The sequence below is a fragment of the Diceros bicornis genome, chromosome 25, assembly GCF_020826845.1.
Source record: "Diceros bicornis minor isolate mBicDic1 chromosome 25, mDicBic1.mat.cur, whole genome shotgun sequence".
NCBI lineage: Eukaryota > Metazoa > Chordata > Mammalia > Perissodactyla > Rhinocerotidae > Diceros > Diceros bicornis.
The window spans coordinates 38,460,406-38,482,882 of record NC_080764.1 but is presented as its reverse complement, the minus strand read 5'-3'; the positions used below and the strand labels follow the sequence as shown (position 1 = coordinate 38,482,882).

Below are 22,477 nucleotides of genomic sequence, written 5' to 3'. Positions count from 1 at the left end.
ACATTGAGCCAGACAGCATTAGCAAGAAGTTTAGATTTGTATTTTAAGTTATGAGGCAGAGAGTGGAAGAATATAAAAGGAGAGAGAGGTAGATTAGAGATCAGACCTTAGAAATATAGTATGAAGTTTAATAATTTATTTCCCAGTTTAGTGTTTTCCAAATCTAATTATATAAATTATCCAAGGTGACTGTTAAAAATATGAAATCAAAATCTCCAGAGAAGATGATGTCATTGTCAACGAGTGCTGTGAGTGATTCCTATTTTCAGTCAAGTTTGTGAAAACTGTTCTAGATGACTGGGAACCATGGAAAGGTACTTTTTAACACCTTAATTGTGAAATATTTAAATAACATAAAATTCATCTGCTTTAAGTGTATAATGCCATGATTTTAATAAATTTATAGACTTCTGTAATCATCACCACAACACAATGTTAGAACATTTCCATTAACCCAAAAAGATCCCTAGTGCTCACCTGCAATCACTTCATATTCCCACCTCTATCCCTGGGCAACCATTCATCTACTTTCCATCTCTATAGCTTTGCCTTTTCGAGATATTTCATATACATGGAATCATATAAGATGAGATCTTTTGTGACTGGCTTCTTTTGCTTAGTGTGATGCTCCTTAGTCTCATTTATGCTGTAGTATCAGTACTTTGTTATTGGTATTGCTGAATAGCATTTCACTGCATGGATATACACTATTTTGTTTATCCATTTGCTGGTTGAGGGACATTTGTGCTGCTTCCATTTTTGACTATTATGAATAATGCTGCTATGAACATTAGTAAACAGGCTGTATGTGGACATATGCTTTCATTTCTCTTGGGTAGATTTCTAAGAGTGGAATTCATGTTGAACTTTTTTAGGAAACTGCCAAAATGTTTCTGATGGTGGTTGTACAATTTTACATGCCAATTAGCAATTTGTGGAAGTTCTAGGCTCTCTACAATATCATTAACACTTGGTATTGGCTGTCTTTTTGATTATAAGCATTCTTGTGGGTGCGAAGTGTAATCTCATTGTGGTTTTAATTTGGAATTCCTAATGACTAAAGGTGTTGAGTGTATTCACATGTGCTTATTGACATCCAGGTATCATCTTTGGTGAAATGTCTATTCAAATTTCTTGCCCTTTTTGTTTTTGTTTTTTTTCTTTTTTGCTGAGGAACATTCGCCCTGAGCTAACATCTGTGGCCAATCTTCCTCTTTTTGCTTTAGGAAGATTCACCCTGAGCTAACATCTGTGCCAATCTTCCTCTATTTTTATGTGGGTTGCCACCACTGCATGGCCGCCAATGAGTAGTGTAGTTCTGTGCCCAGCAACCAGACCCAGGTTGCCAAAGCAGAGTGTGCCGAACTTAACCACTAGGACATGGAGATGGCCCCCCCATGTTTGCCCATTTTTTTAATGTTCCAATATCTCTATTTTTTTCCAGCTTTATTGAGGTAAATTGACATATAACATTGTGTAGGTTTAAGGTGTACAACATGATGATTTGATACACTTATATATTATAAAATGATTACCACAGTTGGGTTAGTTAACATCTCCATCACCTCAACTAATTACCATTTCTTTCTTGTGCTGAGAACATTTAAGATCTACTCTCTTAGCACTTTTGAAGTATATAACATAGTATTATTAACTATAGTCACCATGCTCTACATTAGATCCCCAGAAATTTTTCATCTTATAACTCCAAGTTTGTACACTTTGACTAACATCTCCCCATTCTCTCCACCCTTCCCACCCCCTACTCCCAGGCAACCACCATTCTATAGTCTGTTTCTATGATTCTGACTTTTTTATATTTCACATATAAGTGATATCATACAGTATTTGTCTTTCTCTGTCTGACTTATTTCACTTAGCATAATTTCACTTCGCCCTCAAGGTCCATCCATGTTGTTGCAAATCACAGGATTTCTTTCTTTCTCTTGACTGAAAAATATTCTATTGCATATAATATACACCACATCTTCTTTACCCATTCATCCATTGGGGTACACTTAGGTTATTTCCATATCTTGGCTATTGTGAATAATGCTTCAATGAACATAGATATGCAGATATCTATTCGAGGTCCTGATTTGATTTGCTTTGGATTTATACCCAGAAGTGGATTGCTGGATCATATGGTAGTTCTATTTTTACTTTTTTGAGGAACTTCTGTACTCTTTTTCATAGTGGCTGTATCAATTTTGTTGGTGCTGCAACTTCTCCAATGAAAACCTAGATTTCCACAAAGGGTCTCTCAACTGTGGGAGAACTGTGTTCTCCATGGGCTCCTGGACCACAGCCAAGAGGGGATGGAGCCAGTTCATGGGCCACTGCAGGATCCACAGCTGGGACTGAGGTCTGTATGTCTGTTACTTGACACAAGGGTGGGTAAAACTCGTTCTGGGTCCCTTGGCATATGGTGTTGGATCCCACGGCTCCCACAAAGGCACTTTTGTCCATAATAGATGCCAAATGTTTGTTGTTGAGGGGGGTATACGAGTGAGGGACTATTATTTGGCCATGATGACATCACTTCCTGTTTACCAATATTTTAATGGAGTTGCCTTCTTATTACTGACTTGTGAGAGTTCTTTATACATTCTGAATACAAGTCCTTTATCAGATAAATGATTTGGAAATATTTTCTCCTAGTTGTCTTTGTCTTTTCCTTTCTTTTTTTTTTTTGTGAGGAAGATCAGCCCTGGGCTAACATCCATGCTAATCCTCCCCTTTTTGCTGAGGAAGACCGGCTCTGAGCTAACATCTATTGCCAATCCACCTCCTTTTTTTTTTTTTTTTTGCCCCCAAAGCCCCAGTAGATAGTTGTATGTCATAGTTGCACATCCTTCTAGTTGCTGTATGTGGGACACGGCCTCAGCATGGCCGGAAAAGGGGTGCATCGGTGTGCACCCGGGATCTGAACCCAGGCCGCCAGTAGCGGAGCGCGCTCACATAACTGCTAAGCCACGGGGCCGGCCCTGTCTTTTCCTTTCTTAATGGTGTCTTTTGAAGTATAAAAGTTTTTAATTTTGGTAAAGTCCAATTTATCAGTTTTTCATGGATTATGTTTTTAGTGCCATGTATCTTTGCCTAATCCAAGGTCTCAAAGATTTTCTCCTACTTTTTCTTCTAAAATGTGTACTGTTTTGCTCTTACATTTAGGTCTCTGGGCCGTTATGAGTTAATTTTTGTGTATGGTGTCTGGTAAGGATCTAAATTAATCTTATTGCATGTGAATATCTAATCATCCCAGCATCCTTTGTTGAAAAGACTATTTTTTCCACATTGAACTGTCTTGGCATATTTGTTAAAAATCAACTGACCATAAATCAGAGGGGTTTTTTTTTTTTCCATTGTTCTATCTTTATGTTTATCCTTAAGCTAGCCTGATTACTACACTTCTAGAATAAGTAGTGAAATCAGTAAATGCAAGTCCTCCAACTTTGTTACTATCTTTCAAGATTGTTTTGGCTATTCTGGGTCCTTTGCCTTTCCATATAAGTTTTAGAATCACCTTCTACTTCCTATAAAAAAAGCCTGCTGACATTTTGATAAGAATTGTGCTCAATCTATAGATCAATTTGTGCATATGTGCAATCTTAATAATTTTGAGTCTTCCAAAACATGTAGCATGGAAGGTCTCTCCATCTGTTTAGATCTTCTTTAATTTTTCTCAGTAATATTTTGTAGTTTTCAGTGTATAAGCCTTGCATGTATTTTGTTAAATATATTCTTAATTATTTTCTTTATTATTGATGCTATTGTGAATGGAATTTTCTTAATTTCATTTTTTTAACTTTTTGATACTATATAGACACACAATCAATTTTTGTGTATTCATCTTATGTCCTGTGACCTTCCTGAATTAGTTTATTGGTTCTGGTAGTTTTGGGAGTTTTTTGCTTTTTCTTTTTGTGGACATGGAAGCATGTTAAGAAAGGGAATAGCATAGTCAGATTTGCATTTTAAATAGATAATTTTGCAGCTGTGAGGAGGACATATTTGAAGAAGGAAATGCTAGAGGAAACAAGATTATTTTTCAACGTTGTTGGAATAGTTACTGACATCCAGAATCCTAGCAGGAATACATAACAAGACTAGGAGTACACAAGAAAATGAATTAAGAAAGATAATTACTTATTTTTTTCACAGAAAGGGGCATGTTTATTTTAAGAAAATTGCTTTAAGCTGTCTTTTCAATTAATTACATTTATCGTACTCATTAAAGCTCATGGACTTCTGCTTCCGGGAATGGCAGACGGCGCAAGTTGGACCAGCTTTGTCGATAAAGAAAACTACAAATGTTGGATAACTTTGTAATTTTTGATTCACTTATGACCTAATACAATAAGAAAGATAGTGAAGAATTGAGTTTGGGATTGGGAGAAAGTTAGGTCTCTGCCATATAGGGTTGCTTTTTCCCTTGTTTTAGAGGTGCCGGCTCAGCACCTCTGGCAGCTTCGTGGGGCTAGAGGGATAGTAATTGGAGTCAATTCCTGACAAAATGGAGTGGCCCTGGCGAATCTTCTCATTTAGAGTTGAGACTCTGAAGGGCTCTACTCTAGAAGGAATAATCCCTGGATGATGAATCTTCCCAGGAATTATTTGGATAGAGGTGATTGAGGATCGCTATTTTCCCAGCCACCTGGCCAAAACAAACAGATGTTCCCTCTGGAGGAAGGTAATATAATCCTAGAATTAAAATGACTTCGACTAAGAATTTTACGAATAAAGTGACTGCCACACAGTCAAAAATAACCATGCGCATAAGATGACAAGACAATAAGAATGAATGATAATACCAATAGAAAACCAAAGAAATAGACCGTAGGAGTTCCAGATATTGCAGTTATCTAAAAAACTTAAAATAACTACGCTTACAGTGTTCAAGTTGATAAAAGACAATGTCAATAATCCGTATGAACACAAAACAGGAAAAATAAAAAGAAATACATTTTAAGCATATCTTAGTAAAACTTCTTTAAAAACCATTCTTTAAAGCAGCCAAAAAGATAAACAAAAAAAGGACAATTTACCCTTAAAGAGGCAACAACTAAATTGACAACTGCCTTCTCAATAGCAACAATGAAGGTCAGAATAAAATGATATGTTAAGAGTGCCAAAGGAAAATGACCCCTAACTTAAACTTCTATATCCAGTGAAAACATCCTTCAGGAATCAAGGTGAAATAAAAACATTTTCAGAAAGTCCAGTGCTGAGAAATTACTCATGTATTGACCTACACTAAAGGAAATATTGAAGATGTTCTTCAGGAAAAAGAAAAATGATCTCAAATGCAAGATACAAGATCCAGAAAGAATGAATAATAACACAAATGGTAAATGTGTGAATAAATCTAAAGGAATATTGCTTGTATAAAACTATAAAATAATATCTTTCACATCACACACATGGGAATATAAGGCGGGAAAAATACACATTAACATTATGTTTTGGTATGCTGAGGATATACATTGCAATTTATATGTTAACTATTAAAAGAACGCAAAAGAGTATAAAACTGCCAGAGTAATAGAGGGGAAAATTGAATGATAAAAAAACATATTCAATCAATTCAAAAGGAAGCATGAAAGCTCAATAAAAGGAACACAAAACAGACAGGGAAAATAGAAAGCCCTTAGTAAGACAGTAGATTAAGTACAAATATATAAGTAATTACAGTAAATATAAAGATACCAAATAATTAAAAGAGAAAGATTGGCAGACTGCATAAAAATAAAATCCAGAAACTAATTGCTATTTGTGGATAATACATGTAGAGACACAGACACATTGACAGTAAAAGGACAGAAAAAGTGGTATAGTGCAAAGATTAACAAAAAAGAAATCTGCTATAATACTACTAAAATCAGACAAAGTTGAATTTATGAGAAAATGCTTGTCTAGGAATAAAAGTGGACAGTTCATGATGATAAAGGTTCAATTGGCCATGAAGATAAAACAATGATATCATTGAATGCAATTAATAACAGCCTCAAAATATGTACAAAAGTTAATAGAATTGCAAGGAAAATAGGAAATCTATAATCATGTGGGAAACATTAAAACTTGTGATTATACCAGCATAGAACTTTAGACTTGAAACTGAAAAATGAAGTTACATTTTTAGAAGAAAAAATAAATTTGCTTAACAATGTTACTAAAAATGTGATCAGAGGTCAAATCTTTTCTACTAAAAAGATACTAATAGTTAAGTTTCTTCTAACTCAAGCAACGTCACCTGCCATGGATTATTTTGTACAGATTGAATGTAGTTTATAGGACTGTATTCTGATGACAGAGGATATCAGGCAACCAACTATTAGAATTTTTAAAATGACATTTTTCTAAGTATTGTTAAACAATATTTCCCATATATAAAATTAACAAAGATAAAATAATCTTGCTATTATTTGGAACTGATATAATTCCTTTATCTTAGATCATTAGGTAAGAGTTTTATCATGAAAAACTTTCAAATTAATAATCACTATTGTTTTTAAAATTGGTCAATTAATGATCTATTGTAGGTCACCAAAACATAAATGCATTTCTAAACTCTCACAAAAATAGATAAATTTTGAGACAAAAATTACATATTTCAATTGAAGCATATTACCCTAAAAGTGGGCACATAACAAGAGAGAATTATAGGTAAGAATAAGCGAGGAAAATTAGTTTAATATAATATTAACAAATAATTGTGTTTGTCTTAGAACTTAGAAGTAGTCATGAGAAATGCTTTCAATGGCCCATGTCTCTTAAATGTTTCCAGAGAAGTCTAACACTTTAAATCTGGATGAATATAATGAGATGAAGGAGATGGCTCAGAGTACCACTTATCAACTGTGTGGTGTTAAACAAAGTATTTAATATCTTTGTGCCTCAGTTTTATCATGTCTAAAATGAGAATAATAATAATAATAATGACCTCATTGGAATGTTTTGAGGATTAACTGGGATGATACATCTAACCAGTTTAATGAAAGAGCTGGATTCAGAAATTAATATTATTATATCTCCCCTGATTCCCTCAGGTGAAGAAATGAACCCCAAATGAAATTTCAGGTAGGAATCTTAGATTTCCTGCTCATGCTTAGAAAATAAACTATCTGTTCCTTTGTTTTGGATTTAAAAAGTCTAACAATTTCATAATTCTAGTTGAATATAGGACTGTGTTATATACAAAGCCCTGAGCTTCTATCCAACCTAAAGCTTCCCCCTCTGCACTCACTTTCGGCTTGTTCCAAGCTTTAAAGTCTGCACTGGAGGATGGCGGCATGGTGGTCTCTCTTTACGCTGACATCTCCACTCACAGCAACAGTTTTTCTGACCCCCACCCCCATCCCCAGAGTCAGGGCCTGGGAAGGTGAAATTGGGGAGAAAGATCACAGTATATGTGGCTGACCCAGTTGTCATCCACGGTCAGGGCTTTCTGAATGGTAAATGTATTATACAATCACTGACCCTTCCTCTCCTGGGGTGGGTTTATGGCTTTGTCAAGGAACCGCTCTGTATGTTCTTCCTCACTTTTAATTGACTTGCTCTCAGTCTCTTCTCTGGAATCAATCTTCCAATTTGCCTCTCATTATTCACCACCCGGGGACCTGGGCTTCTGACAGTCTACTCATTCTGTGGGTTTACACAAAGATAACCCTAACCAAACTCCCCTTTTGAGGGCCCCATTTGCTCTTCAGAAAATCACTAACTCTTGTTTTGACATTGGAGGACTTGCAACTTGCTGTCATGTGACTCTTTAATCTACCATAGAAGCAGGAACATCTCCAGCCCCAGCTGCGGCTTTTAGACTTCAGACTCTATATCTCTCAGCCTCTGGAGGAAACACATCAAGCTCAACATTTTTCTTGAAGCCCCTCTCACTTGGATAAGCAGAATGGGAATCACCCCATCCCTTATACATGGAGTGGTAGATTTATGCACAGCAAACCAACAGCTCTCCAAAACAATTGTGTTTCTCTTCTAGCTTTACCACCTCAACCCTTGTAGAGTCTTAAAATGGAGTTCGAGCTAATGCCGGACTTATTAGTTGGACTATATCTTAGCACCTCCTGCGAATCACTTAGTTAGCCTCCCCTCAAACAGGAAGACAGAAAGACTCCCACTTTAATACCTGGAAACTTAAATAAAACATTGCCTGGCATACTGGGAGTGTTCAGAAATGTTAGCTATTACTATTATTCATCTTATCTTTATTATTTAACAGTTAAGGAGTTGCCCACGGAAAAAAATTGGGAGGAAAAAGTCCAAAAGATTTAAGAACCAAGACAGTGTGGTGTCATAAAAGTTGAGAGTAAGGTGTTTTGTTTTTTTTGAGAAAGGAATAGTCAAAATGTCAAATTTTGTAGTGAATTTTAATAAAACAAAACTACTGCGTTCATCAGTTGGCTACTGGTGACATCATTCTGAGCAGGGAGTTAGAGAAAAAGCCAGACTGAAGTTGCTCAGAGTGAATAGAAGATAAAGAAACTGAGACAGTGAGAAGAGAGAAGTTGGGAAATAAAATTACATGAAAAGAAAAGATAGATTGGTGGCTAAACAGAGATACAGTGTTAAGGGACCCTGTTGGTGGTATTGTACTTGTAATCATTTTACTTTTAAGCAATAGATTTGACTATGATACAAAAAAGCCAGTTGAGACACAGAGAGCAATTTAAGCCACTTGAGACAGAGAAAAAATAATCAGAGGAGGAGATGAGAAGGGGAAGATCAAGGATTTAGAGGGAAGTATTAGTCTTAAACAGGAAGGGCAATGCTTAAGATTGGTGAACATAAGTAAATAAAGAGGAGTATGGGTGTAAATAAGTGTGTGGGGGTATGTGGGACAAGAAGGAGTATTGAAGGAAAACATACGCAGTAGCCTAGAAAAGGAATAGTTATGAAGAATTAAGGACATGGAATTCCAAGATGAAATAATTAATAGCATCGCTTGGCACAGAGATGCCAAGGGGCATGAAGAATGAAAGAGGATCATGAGATTTGCAAAATATGTATCCATTGGTGGCATACAGGAGTGTAATTTTAGGAGGATGGTGATGATAGAAGCCTAATTATAAGGGTTAAAAAAGAAAAGAGATAGAAATAAAGGATATAAATAATGAGAAATAAAAGCTGCAGGTGAATACGATTTCATTTGGCCAGGAGAAAGATAACTAACTGGAAGAAAGAAAAACACATTAAGAAAATAGAATAACTATAATAAGAGGCAGCAAAAGATGCAGCCTTTCTCTTTGACAGGAGCAAGGGATAAAACGCTTAGTGTGGTGGCATTAGGTTTCACTGAAAAGGAGCTCAATCCAGATGTTATCTTCTAAGGGACATGTGAGACTGGCCATTGAGGGAGTGGAGAATTTGGGAAAACCATTTAAGAGAGTGTAGTTAAGAATTTTTTTTAAAAAAAGATAAATCAAAGGACCTCCAAGATTTGATAAAGATTGTGGAGAGTAAGGATTTTTAGTGCTTTCAATTTGTGCTAGTGTTCATTATTACCCAGCAAAATTGTGCAGTTAAGGTTGGCTAAGGATAATAATGATAATATCTATGGTGATAATAACAGCATCAATAGCTGCATTTAACATTTATTGAGCATGTACTATCTGTGAGGCATTGAATTGATCATTTGACATGTTCCAGCTCATTTATTTCTCATAATAATCCTATGAGGCAGGTCCTATCATTATTTGAATTAACTACTTTGAGCAAAGTGATTGAGCTAGTAAGAAGCAAGCCAAAAAGATACCTAGGTAGTCTGCCTCCAGAATAAAAGTGACTTCTGTCACTCTCTCTGTTTCATTTAAATATTTTGCTTTTGAAAATGTCAGAATATAAACGTATTCCTCTTCTCCACAAGTAGCCTCTTTTAACTTAATTTCTCATCAGAGTGTATACCAGCACATCCCAATTTATGAAAAATACCACCTGACATTTTATAATGTTTAGGGTTTCTGCAGCACATACACCCACCTCATTTTAGCCTCTCCTAGGATAGATACCATCCCCTCCTTCCAACTAAAAAGGTAGAGTTTCAGAGAAATCAAGTTACTTACCAATGATCTCTCAGCTAATAAGTGGAAGAAGTCCAGCACAGATTCAGATCTTCTGACTCAAACCCAAAGCCTTGGCCGTTCAGTTCATTACCAGTCTATTCCCATTCTTTCCCCTCCATATTCTTTACATTTCCGCCGTCTTTCTTGGTTTCAAGGTTCACAATCCTATCCTGAATTCCCACACCTCGCCAAACTGTTACATCATCATGATAAGCTTTCCCTAACATAATAATGGTTAAATGACTCTGGCATACATTTGTGGTAGATCAATTGCACTGATGGTACCTATGTTTCATCCCTCTCTGTAATTTTGCCATATAATTTTGCATTGCTTTCCACTATGTCTCTGGGCTTGGCCAAGGGATGTTACCAAAAAAAGACCCAAGCAGAAGCTTAAAAAGTACTTGTTTGTTTCTGCTTTGCTCTTACTCCTCTGCCATGACCATGAAAACCTGCCAGGGCCAGCCCACTGCAGGATTAGACACATGCATAGAGCTGAGTGGTCCCAGTTTGTCCAGCTAAGGCTGTCCTAGATCAGACAATAGCCAGTTAACATATAGCTGACTGAGCCAGCCTTCAGGTAACAGCGGCATAAGTGAGCCCAGCCAAGATCAACCATTAAAAGTCAAGATCAGCTGACTTCCATAAACTCGTTTTTTTGCATGACGCCAAGGTTTTGTGTTTTGTTACATAGCATTATTTTAGCAATAGATGACTGATACATGTGTATTATGTAATCTGTCCTAAATCAAAATGGCAAAATAGTATTCCTTATTACCTTATCACATCACCAGTTCACTCAAAATTCTACTGATTATCCTACATACAAACTTCTGTCCTTAACTTTCACTACACATATGAACAGGCCACACTCCTCCACTGCCGCTATACAATACTTCATTCCTACCCTACAATAGACAAATCTGTTAGTTATTGTACTTATTTAATTCCTATTTAGTCTTCTTTTTTTTCTAACCTAGGGATACTGCTAGTCATCTGCTAGCTCCTTTATGCAAATTAGGAACCTCAAACCGAGCCTGGAAAGCAGAGCATAGGCTGGATTTCAGTCCCCATGTGTCCTGGAGCAGGCTCCTATCTGCACAACAGTATTGCCCCTCACAGAACACCCTCGAATCCTTCCAACTTTTTCTTAAAAATCTCTCTCTAAATCACTTCCACATGAAACTTTCTATAGTTAATCACGTATCAATACTATAGGTCAAATACTTTCAGTACATCTGTAATCTTCTGGCACTATATTAATTTGAGTCCATTTATCTATTTTTTCCAAACAACTCTAACTATTCCCTAAGTTCTCTGGGAACCAAACTATGTTTCTTTTCTTTTTCTATCTCCTTTACAAATATAGTTATATCACAAAGGAGATAGAAATAATAATTTAATAATACATGGAATACAATAATACGCCATTTGATAATACACAGAAGACTTTCAATATATGCTAAATAAGGCGCTGAAAAGAAATTTTAAACTTTTATATATAATGACTTTTTGCAATGGAAAGCTCGTTCCCCTTACCTCTCCTTTAAATATTCTTAGTAAGCATATTAGTAATTGACAGATATTTGTCCTACTTTCCAGAATGTTAAAGACTATTTATTTTATCAATATTCTTTGCAAATTGTTCTAATGCTCATTGACATACATATATAGAAATGAGTCTATCTTTTAGCATTCTAGATAAAACACATGAAGGAATTTCCATATTTAACGCTTTATAAATTAATTAGTTTTTACTTGTATTATTTTCTTTAATCATCACAAACTACCCCGTGAGGTATTAGTATTAACCACTTTTTGTAGCATGGAAATCTGAAGTCCTGACCAAACTGATAATGTATAATGGAGACACAATACGAACCGGATCTTCCTATTTCAAGTTTTTTTCTTTCTATACCAAAATGCGTATACATGTAGTTCTGCTTTTACTTTAAAAGCCCTGAATATGGACCTGGTACTCTGCTGGTCCAGAGGGTTGTAGATGATTAAGATATGCTCCCATTCTCAAGGAGATTATAGTCTAGGTTGGGAGACAGGCACATAAATAGATAATTTAACGATGATATGGTAAATGATAAGAGTAAGGAACACAGAAGACATGTACTTGGGGGTTCAGAGAAGGCTTCCTAGAAAAGAGAATATCTTGGCTAGGATTATAAGTGAGCCAGACAAAGACATCAAGGAAGAACATATGGGCAGAGAGGAATATGAAGGAAAAAGACTAGAATAGCATGAAGTTTGTCAGGACACTGCAGTATTATTCAAGCATGCAACACGACACATTTACAAAAGTAGAAATGGTGGGAGATAGAGCAAAGAAGTAGTTCTGGCCCAGGTGACAAAGAACAGAAAAGAATAGAGAGATTTGATAATTATTTAAGAGATAAAAACAGTAAGGTCCAATGATGACTGAATTCAGAGATGAGGGAGAAAGCATCATCTATGAGGACCCTCAGGTATCTAGGTGAGGAGTTAGAGCAGATTTGGGCGGGGAGTGGGAGGCCAATGATGACTGAGTTTGGGAGATGTTGAATCTAAGGTTCTGTGGAACACTAAAATGGATCTGTGCATTAGAGAGGTAGAAAATTGAGTGTGTAGCTTGGAAACCCCAGGCCTAAAGACGTGGAATGGTGTGGAATCATCAGCACTCCTTAAACACAGTGACACACAATCACATAATGAGAAACTAACCACTAAGACTACAGGATATTTTACATGGTTAGGATTGTTAAAATCATTGCTGCATTTGCTCAGGAAGGAATGAAAGCACAGAAAGTACCTACAGCAAATCACCACCACCCTGAAAGTACCATCAAGGCAATGAGGACATGGTGTGTCACAAAGTCTGACTCTGCTTTGAATTCTATCCCATGTTTGTGAAAATAAATTTCATTTGCATGTTATTGTAGTTTTCAATTTTATATGCTTTATTTCTGCCTCAAAACTCACATTTATGGTTGTCATTTTTCTCCTTCCAGCTAAATGTCAAATGCGATGCTGCCAAACAGTGCAGGTACATTGCTTACAAAATATTCAAAAAATTCAAAGATACCAATTAAAGAAGAACATTCCTCTATTGCTTACAGAAAACTTATAGCCCTAAATTTATAGATTAGGTTATTTAATATTTGCTTTAAAAAAATGACAGGACCATCACTATTTTTAAGGACCTGTGGATTGCTAAAGATACAGATATTTATAATAGTAAGATACAAATAAATATTGAAAAAAATGTTAGAGGTTGGAACTATATCTGTCTAAATGTACAGGCTCATAATCCCTAATCTATAATTCCAAAACCCACTCAGAAAACTGATATTTTATTTGTACTGTATGTTGCAAACTTGATTGATGACAAAACCAGACCTGTACTAACTAGAAATCATTTATAGTCTTTATTTTTCCCATGAAGTAGGAATATTCATAGAATTCTCTCCAGAAATATGAAAGTGTATAATTATAGGGTGCTGCCCAGAATGAGCTAGAGGAGTGTTCCCATAATACACATTGTATACGTACAGAAAATCGGGAAAATTCTGAATTCTAAAACACAACCAGCCCCAAGGGATTTGAATAAGAAATTGTGCACCAGTGTAAGCAAAATTTAAAATTTTAGATAGTATTATTATCTAGATTTTCAATACAACTGAATTGCTAGAACTAAAATGTTTTCATTCTTGTACCTTTAAGAAGAGATGTATCTACACAATATAGTTATTTATGAAAACATTTTCAGTTTTCTCCCTTTTTCCCCAAAATATCTTGTTCTGGTACCTTATTTTTACATCTTTTTGAAACAGTCACCCATTTTTTTACACTTAGAGAAAAAAATTTAAAAACTCAAATTATTCTTAGAATCGCTTTGGCAGTATTAGGATTCCAAATTGATAGCATCAGGCTTGAATAAAATAAAATAAAAAAAGCTGCAGGAGGGATACATGTATAGTCTTACACTTAGGACCAAAGAGTCAACTTCCAGAAAGAGTGTGGGGAACACACAGCATTTATGCAATTCAATTATAAACTTCAGTTGACTGCTGTCCCAATACATACTAAAAGTATGTTGAACTTGCCCCCAAATATAATACAATCCTAGGCTTCTTAATGAAACACTCTGTCCAGAAAAAGAAATGATTGCCCCATTCTATGCTTGTCATAAAAGATAATGAATAGCGTGATTGGTTCCAGGACCACACTTTGACAAAAGCATTAACCAACCCAAATAATCCTACGGGAGAGGAGGTATGATGGTGATCATTCTAGAAATCACCTTATGAAGAATAATTGCCAAGACTGAAATGTCCAGTTTTAAAACTATAATTCTTGGTGAAGATAGTTGTCTTTTGAAATGAATCAACGCATTCTGTGTGATTAAACAAAACCACTGTACCAACAGGTAAGTGTTACTAGAAACATTACATCTCAACACAAGACAAACGAAAATAAAAAAGACTGGGGCAGGAGTTATCCATATAGGTTATGGGATTACTAACGGGGATGTGACAGAAGGTTCTAGGTCATCCTTCCCATTCTGAGAGTCACAACTATCTCAACATTACACTGCAAGTTAATAGTACAGCTGGGTTTAGAACTTGATTAACTTTGATTATATAGTTTTCAATATTTATGAAAAGATATTTGCTACAAGATATAACTTCATGGAGAGAGGTCAACTCTTCAACATTTACTATCCTGTCTTTTAAGTAGAGAGCCAAACATATTTAAAAAAATATATAGTTTATTGGGGGGTAATTATTAAAAATCTAATTGATATTCTATGCTTTTTCTCATACCTAAAATAAACACAATTATGCTATTCTTAAATAAGAAAATTGACTCTCATTATTAACTTTGTATATAAATAAGCTGGAAATCTTTCAAATATTCTATTTTTTTTCTATAAAATAAGACTCTTGACAAAAATATAATAAAAATTAACTAATCTAACAATTTTAAGTTTGTGGAGGTTAACTTTTGCCTTTCCTTCAATTGCCAAAATATTAAACAAAAGAGAAACTGGTTGAAATGTTTTTTGAGGAGAGAGGGTAATATGTCGATAAGTCCAAGAATTTTTAAGCAGGTGTTAGACATTTTTAAAGAAAGACAAATAAAAAATATTGGACAGTAGACTTCCAAACTACTATCATTTCCAAACAGACACCACACAGCTAAAAATGTAAAATACATATTTCCAAATGTCATAATAGTGTTTAAAAAGTAAGAAAGAGAAAACTATTCCCATATTCTGGTGATTAAAAGCTGATCAACAGGTGATTTTCTACCCCCACCAAAAAACAGACAAAATTTTTAATAGAAAGACTAGATAGGAACTTAATGCTTCTACGATTTTGTTTGAGCCAAGGTTTTATGTGAACTAATTATCTATTCTTAAATTTTTCTCACCAAACATGCATATCATATATGCTAAGGGGAAAAGCAATTATAAGAATGGGAATAAAGCAAAGCTTATTGAAGTCTCATCGCATTTTCGATTGTAACAGGAAGGACAAATGCTACCAGGAAGCATACCTGTGGCAGGGCTGAATTGAGCTGTCTCTGGAGCGAATCTCTGTCATAGATGACATCCTGCAGTCTTTGCTGGGCAAGTGAGAGGCTTTCTTGAGTCTCCCGAAGAGTGTCTAGAAGACGATCCCTTTCATCTAGCATATTCACCATCAGCTGCTCGAAATGGGAGTCTGAGTCCGAGCCACTGCTTTGGGACCCCCTTTGGCTCATTGGGGTGTCCTCATTAATCGTGGGCATCACTTCACACATCATTGCTTAAAGAAAGCAAAAAGGAGAGAAGTCTTAGTAAAACGATTTCCAGTAATGCCACTTGACCCTCAACTCACCAAACTCTTTGCAGCTCATCAGCCTAATTGTCTCTTTTTCCCCTACCCACTGCCCCAACTCCAACCAAGCTAAATATTTTGACTTCAGTGAAATATGATTCACTGACTTCCTCCAACTTACATGCTTTCTTTTTTCATGGCAATCCACATATCCCCTACCTACAAAATACAGCTTGGTTTCACTTACTTCTCAAAGGTTTTTTTTTTTTCAAAGATTTATCTCACCTAATTCAATTTATAACAACATGCTATTACACACTAATTCATCACCTTTCTCCCCCTGCAAGTTTACAAATCCCTTATAGGTAATACCTCCGTCTTATCCTTATTTGTTATTATATTGTTAACACAAGCACAATGTCTGGCACTTAATGGGTAGGAAGTGAATGATTTTTGAATGACTTAAATGATTGAATGAATTAATGTTCATCCTTTCATTTAGAAAATCCACAAATAATTGAGTATTTATTTTATATAATAATCAGCTTTTACTTTTTTATTTTATCAACAGATTTTTTTTCATACCAATTAGTTTAAAGCTTCTGGACTTAACAACTCCCATTTTATTACTTTTCTATGCTCTCTCCCTGAATTCCTACAGTAGTCTACACAGAGTAGATAAGTGATACTGACTGAATTAGACATAAGCTTTATGAAATAGACTGAGATGCATAAATTTGTTTAGGTTATTATACTACTAATTATACTTAATATTCCTTTGTTTCCTGTGAGCTGCGTTGTCTGGTTTCCATCCACACAATACAAACTAACACTCTTTCAAATATTTCAAAAACAGATGCCATAAATTACATTAGCTAACGTAGTAACTTCACATCTCAGCTGCTAATCACAAGCTCCCAGTCATGAAATAAATGAACTGTTCAGAATACTTTTTTAAATCATTTATTATTTTGATTTAAAATAGACAACACAGACATTAAGATGTAACATTGACCTATTGCGTGGCATTTTAAATATCAGAAATTATCTTATTTTCTCTTTTATCCTCTATCTTATGTTTAAAAAAGAATCAAGCCCATCTCAATTTCAGGTTGTGCTGAGGCCAGGAGCTATTAACTAGAGGGCTTGGTTTTGCAGAAGGCTGATGTGGAGAAAGGCTGGTTTGGCTGTTGATCCTGGAGCATTCTTCAGTTTTATAATACAAGGTCAATTCATTTTTCTGCCTACATATTCCTGTCCTTGGGGAAAATATTTCTGGTGATATTTTCAAATAAAATGTCAAGACTTAACAGCTCAATAGTTAATTACTTTTTATGTGTTTCTTCAGATAAATTGGGTTATTGAGGAGAGAAATTCAATTATCTGTGAATGACTTGGTCAGAGTCCACTGAAAACTAGGAGAAACTTTTAAAAAGATAAAGGAAAGTATTTTGTGACTGATAGCTTATGTAAAGAAATTAAGAGGGGGTGGATTTTAGGATAATTCAAGATAATGCTTTGAATTATTGTTCATCACTGAAAACATTCGGCTACCTGAAGGCAAGAACTTGACTAGTTCAACTTCTTATTCACCCTAAAATAAATGGCAGAGTAGAGATATATAGGATGTATTTAGACACACGTGCACACCCCCCCACATACACATACACATACACTCGCTCACACTCCTGTATTTGCTGCTATTGTTAACTACTTAATGGGTAAAAATGTAATATTTTTTTCTTTTTTTCTCAATTTGAATTTCATTCAAACACTATCACAAAGATGGGAAAAAAAGGAGACTTCTCTAACTGCTACAAATTTTCTTTACCTTAATTGAAAAGGAATTGGAAAACAAAAAGAATGTTGCAACACATTTGAGTATTTAAAACAATTAGTTTACATACCATGCATGAAATCTACACAACAAACAGCTGTGTCATTCTGAGAAATGATTACCAGGAGCCAATGTTTCTTTTTGACATTTAAGGTTAAAACAAAATACTGGGAGAGGAAATGGTAGCACTGTGACAATTTGTGCCAAAACGCTTGCAAGGCCTCAATTTTAGAGTTACTTCAACATTCTTAAATCTGTATGTTAAATCATATCCTTCCTGAAAGAAAGCTATTAGCCTTGAATTACTCTGAATTACTTAGAACAACTTTAAATTCCAAGGAAAAACATAACTGCAGTGATGACCTCAGCTACAATTTTCTTCTGGATATACTACCCTAATTCTAATAAATGCTTGTCCTCACCGTGGAACATTAGACATTCAAAAACTTTAGGCTCTTAGATTAGTTTGAAAGCTGGTCTTTGATTTAGTCAGTTAAAAGATGCTATGATGGGAAGCAACTTAGGGACTTAGAAAGTCTACTAAATCTACACTCAAAAGGACTTGATTTGATTCTACCCCTGATGCAGGTGAGCCAGGGCAAGTTGCTTCATCCCTCAAAACTTCAGTTTTCTCTTCTGTAAAGTAGGGATAACAATCCAAGTTTTGTTTGTTTGTTTGTTTGTTTTTTAAACAAGCCCATTGTAAGGCTCCAATAGGATACCTGACTGAGAATACATAGTAAAATTACAAAGGGCTATTACAATTTCAAGTATTTATTTCTGTAATAAAGTGACCAACATTCATCTTTGCAGAAAGAATATTTTACCTTTATGGTTCATTCTGCTTCCATGCCTAAAGGTTTAATTCCAGGGGGTACTCTGAACTCTCCAAAGCCAATTGAAAAAAAAATACCAGACAATGCAAAAGTTACTTAGGAAATAAATAGAATACATGTTGCTTTTTTTTCACAGTCAACCCAAATGAGTAAATCTAAAGTCTTCTCATCAAAATTAGAAGAAAACAATTTGCCTACAAAAAAATAAGGCCACTTTCATGAGCTAGCTTAGTTCCTTGCAACAGAACTGAGATTCTGTGTAATATAAATTACAAAATACTTATATAATCCTTAAAATATAATATAGCTTATTTCATAAATGCACATTTTAAGTATTAAAAGCAATTAAAAATTTATATTCAACGTAAGAGTTAAACACCTTCTTATAGAATGGATGACATTTGAAGCAACTTGTACAGTCCAGAAGGCTATGGTCATTCAAACTCTAGTTTATTCCATCCTCATATACCACTTTTAACTTTACAGTCATTTTCAATATGAAAAACTGCATTGCATCATATAATTCCTGAAAAACCAGAAAGAGCATACTAACAGTTTGCTCTGATATTTGCCTTTTCATCACCCCCTTCCCAAAATCAATTGGATATATGACTTATGTTATCTTCTTCTAGATGTTGATGCCATGTTCATTAAATTACTGAAGGTTTCAAGACCTGGTTAGAGACATTGTAAATTTTGTTGTGAATGTAAAAAAATAATAAACCTGGTTGGTTTAGTCATCCCAGTGCTTACATCTAGCTTGAAGAATTTTATACCAGGAAAACCAACTCCCTTATTCTTAGACATAACCTTGACTGTCTTCTAAATCTCTCAGATTTCAAAATAAAAGTTTTGAATGCCCACTGGGTCACTACCCAAGGGCTTTCAAGATCCAATGTGTTTCTTAGCAATATGTGCCATTCAAACAGTATATTCTGACATGACAGTGCTACAAAAGGCTTTTTTTTCTCTGTCAATGAATCACTTTATTCAAACAGATCACTAGGACTTAGACCCTACTAGAGGCAAAAATGCAATTATTCTCTATAGTTAGTTTCTTCTACGAAGATTTAGTCTTAAGAACCAACCCAGTTCCACCTCAATTAACCCACAAGGAGTAATTCGGGGAGAAATCCTAGCCATTGTCTGATTACATTACATGAATATTCCTCCTCCTATTTAACTCTTTGAAATACCCTGTCCTTAGGAAATATTATTGCCTCTAATGGAAGCATTTTGCACTTTCTTTACCCCAGTGCATTTACAGATGGCTGAAGAGCCAGCTCACCCCACAGGGCTGGACAGTTCTCTCTCAGCCACACACCCCCACCACCCTGAAGAAGTTGACTTCGTAATTTCCATACTAAAATTCTTCATCCAGCCCTACAGGAGAGAGCCAAGTAGGGAGGAGGTAGAGAAATAGGTGAAGAGAGAGGGTGGGAGTGGAAAGCAAAAGGTAAGAACAGTAATTGGCAAGGAGGAATTTGCATCTCATCTTCCCTGGGGGCGGGGTGGGGCTGGGGGGAAGGGGTTAAAAAAAATAAAGCGGAAGGGAAACCGTGTAACTCAAATACAGTTTCTGTACCTAATGTCTGTAATTTCGGGTCTTGCTTCTTCAATTGATGAGTGACAACCGCAGTCTCGGCTTGACGAGAGGGGAGGCTCACAGCCGGCACTCCTGGACCACTTCCCTAGCAACGGGAAAAGGGCAGCTCAGACACTCGCGTGCCCCGGCGCCCTCCTGGAACGTGCCCCGGCTGGGTGGCGTGGCAGCAACTCGGCATCTTCCCGCGGCTCCGTCAGCAGCCAAAAGGAGAAGCGTCCATCGGAAAAATGGCATATTACGAATTTTGCTTTGGGAAGCAGAGCTCGGTTCAGACCATTGTCAAAGGGAGGAGAGGGGGAGGCGGCTCTTAAAGCAGCAGCGGCTCCTTTGCCTGAGCAGCCGCAGCTCCCCGCGTGCAGCTGGAGACCCGGGGCGAGGAGCCGGCAACTGGGGACCGGGTTTGACTTGCAGAAACTTAACCAAGCGGCGCTGCTCCCCCTCCGCGTCCGGGCCACCCGGAGGGTGTCCCCCAAAAACGTGAGCTTTGGGAAAAGGTGTGAGGAGTGTCTAGAAGGGAAGTTCTCCACCCTGTCCCCCACCTGGAGCCCTTCCAGAGTTTATGGCTAACGCCGGGAGTTGGAAAGGTAAACGGAAGCAAGTCCCCGGGAATGCGAGAAGCAGGACTGGTCCCCTTCTGGTTCTCAGCCTATTTCGGCACTCGAGTGTCTCATTTCACTTAAAAGAGGCGCTTCTTCTGCAGAAAGGCAAGCAGTCAGCCCCCCACACCCAGTTTCTCCTCCCAGCCTCTTTGTAAGCCTTTTGCTTACATCAGTCGGCCGGGAACACCAACCTGCTGGGAGCCGGTGAGGATGCTACAGCATCTTCTCTCCTCTCTCGCCTCGTGCTGTTACTGCTGCTCCTCCTCCTCCGTCTCTCCCCCCTCCTCCTCCTCGGCAGCCGCCACCTCCTCTTCCTCTGGAACAAGGGCTTCCCCTGGAAGCTACTGCAGTGGTTTCCACCGGCCCTTAAATAAATTCTGAAGTAATCACGTCTTTGCTCTCCTCCTCACGCACACGCGCTCGCGGATACACGCGACTCCCCCAAAGCCGCTCTCAGGCTGCTGGGTCTCGCGCTGGTCCCAGTGCCCCCGGCGGAGGCAACAGCTGGGGATGGGCAGGTTTGGGAAGGGGGTATGGTCTTCCTCGCTCGGGCTTCCCACACACAATGGTCTCTACAGGAAAGCGTGTGTGGCCCGTGCTGCTGGGCATGGGAATGGGCTTGGGCACCTTCCGGCTCTACGGCCTTCAGTGCTTGTCATTTCTTTAAGCAGCTTCCTTCTCCCACGACCAGGGCATAGTAGTCGTGGTTGTTGGGATCTGAGGCAATCTAGGGTGTGGCGCCATCTGTCATTTCTTATTACCCCTCCAGCTCTTTTCCATTCATTGCTTTGGTGATGAGAATTGTATGTTAAGTACTCCCTGCCCGAGTAAATTTCAGCTTTGAGCAAAGTCTGGTCCTTGGTCGTGTTCCAGTTCCCTCTATATCTACACATCCCTTTGCCTATTCTCCTTTCTTTCTGCCTCTGCTGTCATACAGACCCATCAGGGAGAGAGAGGAAGCAGAAGACAAAACTCAGTACCTACTCCAAGCAAAAACGAAACATTTCAGCGAAGGAAATTAACATATCCTAGTTTTAGCGAAAAGGAAAAGGGCATGCAGAAGGGAAATGGAAGAAAGGTTAAACATTGGATATAATTTGGGGGTTAGTGCAAGTATCCTCAGGATGCAGTACAAGAAGTCCAAAAGGTATGGTTCACTTTTGTGTAAAGCAAAGAGTCCAAAGCCAACTAAAGAAATAGTACCCAAATAGCAGCTCACTTAAATTAAGTACAATATTCAAGAAACAGAATCTTTCACCCTGGGGGTAGCATTTAATTCAGTTAGTGACTGTACAGTGGAATGTGAGGTCAAGCTCATGTATTTACCCCCTTCTCTTCTACACTGTTATTCAAATTCTGCATCACAACATAATCTTATCAGAATTAAGATAAGAATAATATAAAGAGTCATTAGATGTCAACTGGAGCACTGATTCTCAAACATGATGTGCATATAGATCGCCTGTAGATCTTGTTAAATTCTAGATTCTGATTCACCAGGACTGGGGTGGACCCTGAGATTCTGCATCTCTAACAGCTCCCAGATGGGACCACACTTTGAGTAGCAAGGATCTAGACCACCCAATTACCATGTGATGTGGCTTAAATACTGTTAATCACAGGAAACTCATTAACTCACCAGGCAGCCCAGTCCATTTTCAGATAGACTTGATTTAATAATAGCTTTATCATATTAATCAGATATCAGTACTC

The 22,477-nt window shown here is 37.0% G+C and overlaps 1 protein-coding gene across 3 annotated transcripts in view; it reads right to left on the bottom strand.

Annotated features, from left to right (window-relative positions):
* The window catches only part of PPFIA2 (PTPRF interacting protein alpha 2), a 462,329-nt gene extending 441,321 nt beyond the window's left edge, over positions 1-21,008 (bottom strand). For 2 of the 3 annotated variants that reach the window (XM_058568715.1, XM_058568714.1), the window contains exons 1-2: positions 20,145-20,742; positions 15,624-15,874 (exon numbers count right to left, since the gene is read on the bottom strand). In XM_058568715.1, coding sequence (XP_058424698.1) covers positions 15,624-15,872 — 249 coding nt within the window. In that variant the 5' untranslated portion in view covers positions 15,873-15,874; positions 20,145-20,742. Of the gene's footprint in view, positions 1-15,623; positions 15,875-20,144; positions 20,743-20,955 lie in introns of those variants that run through there. The other variant, XM_058568716.1, reaches the window with a different exon arrangement.
* Positions 21,009-22,477: the final 1,469 nt, after the last annotated feature.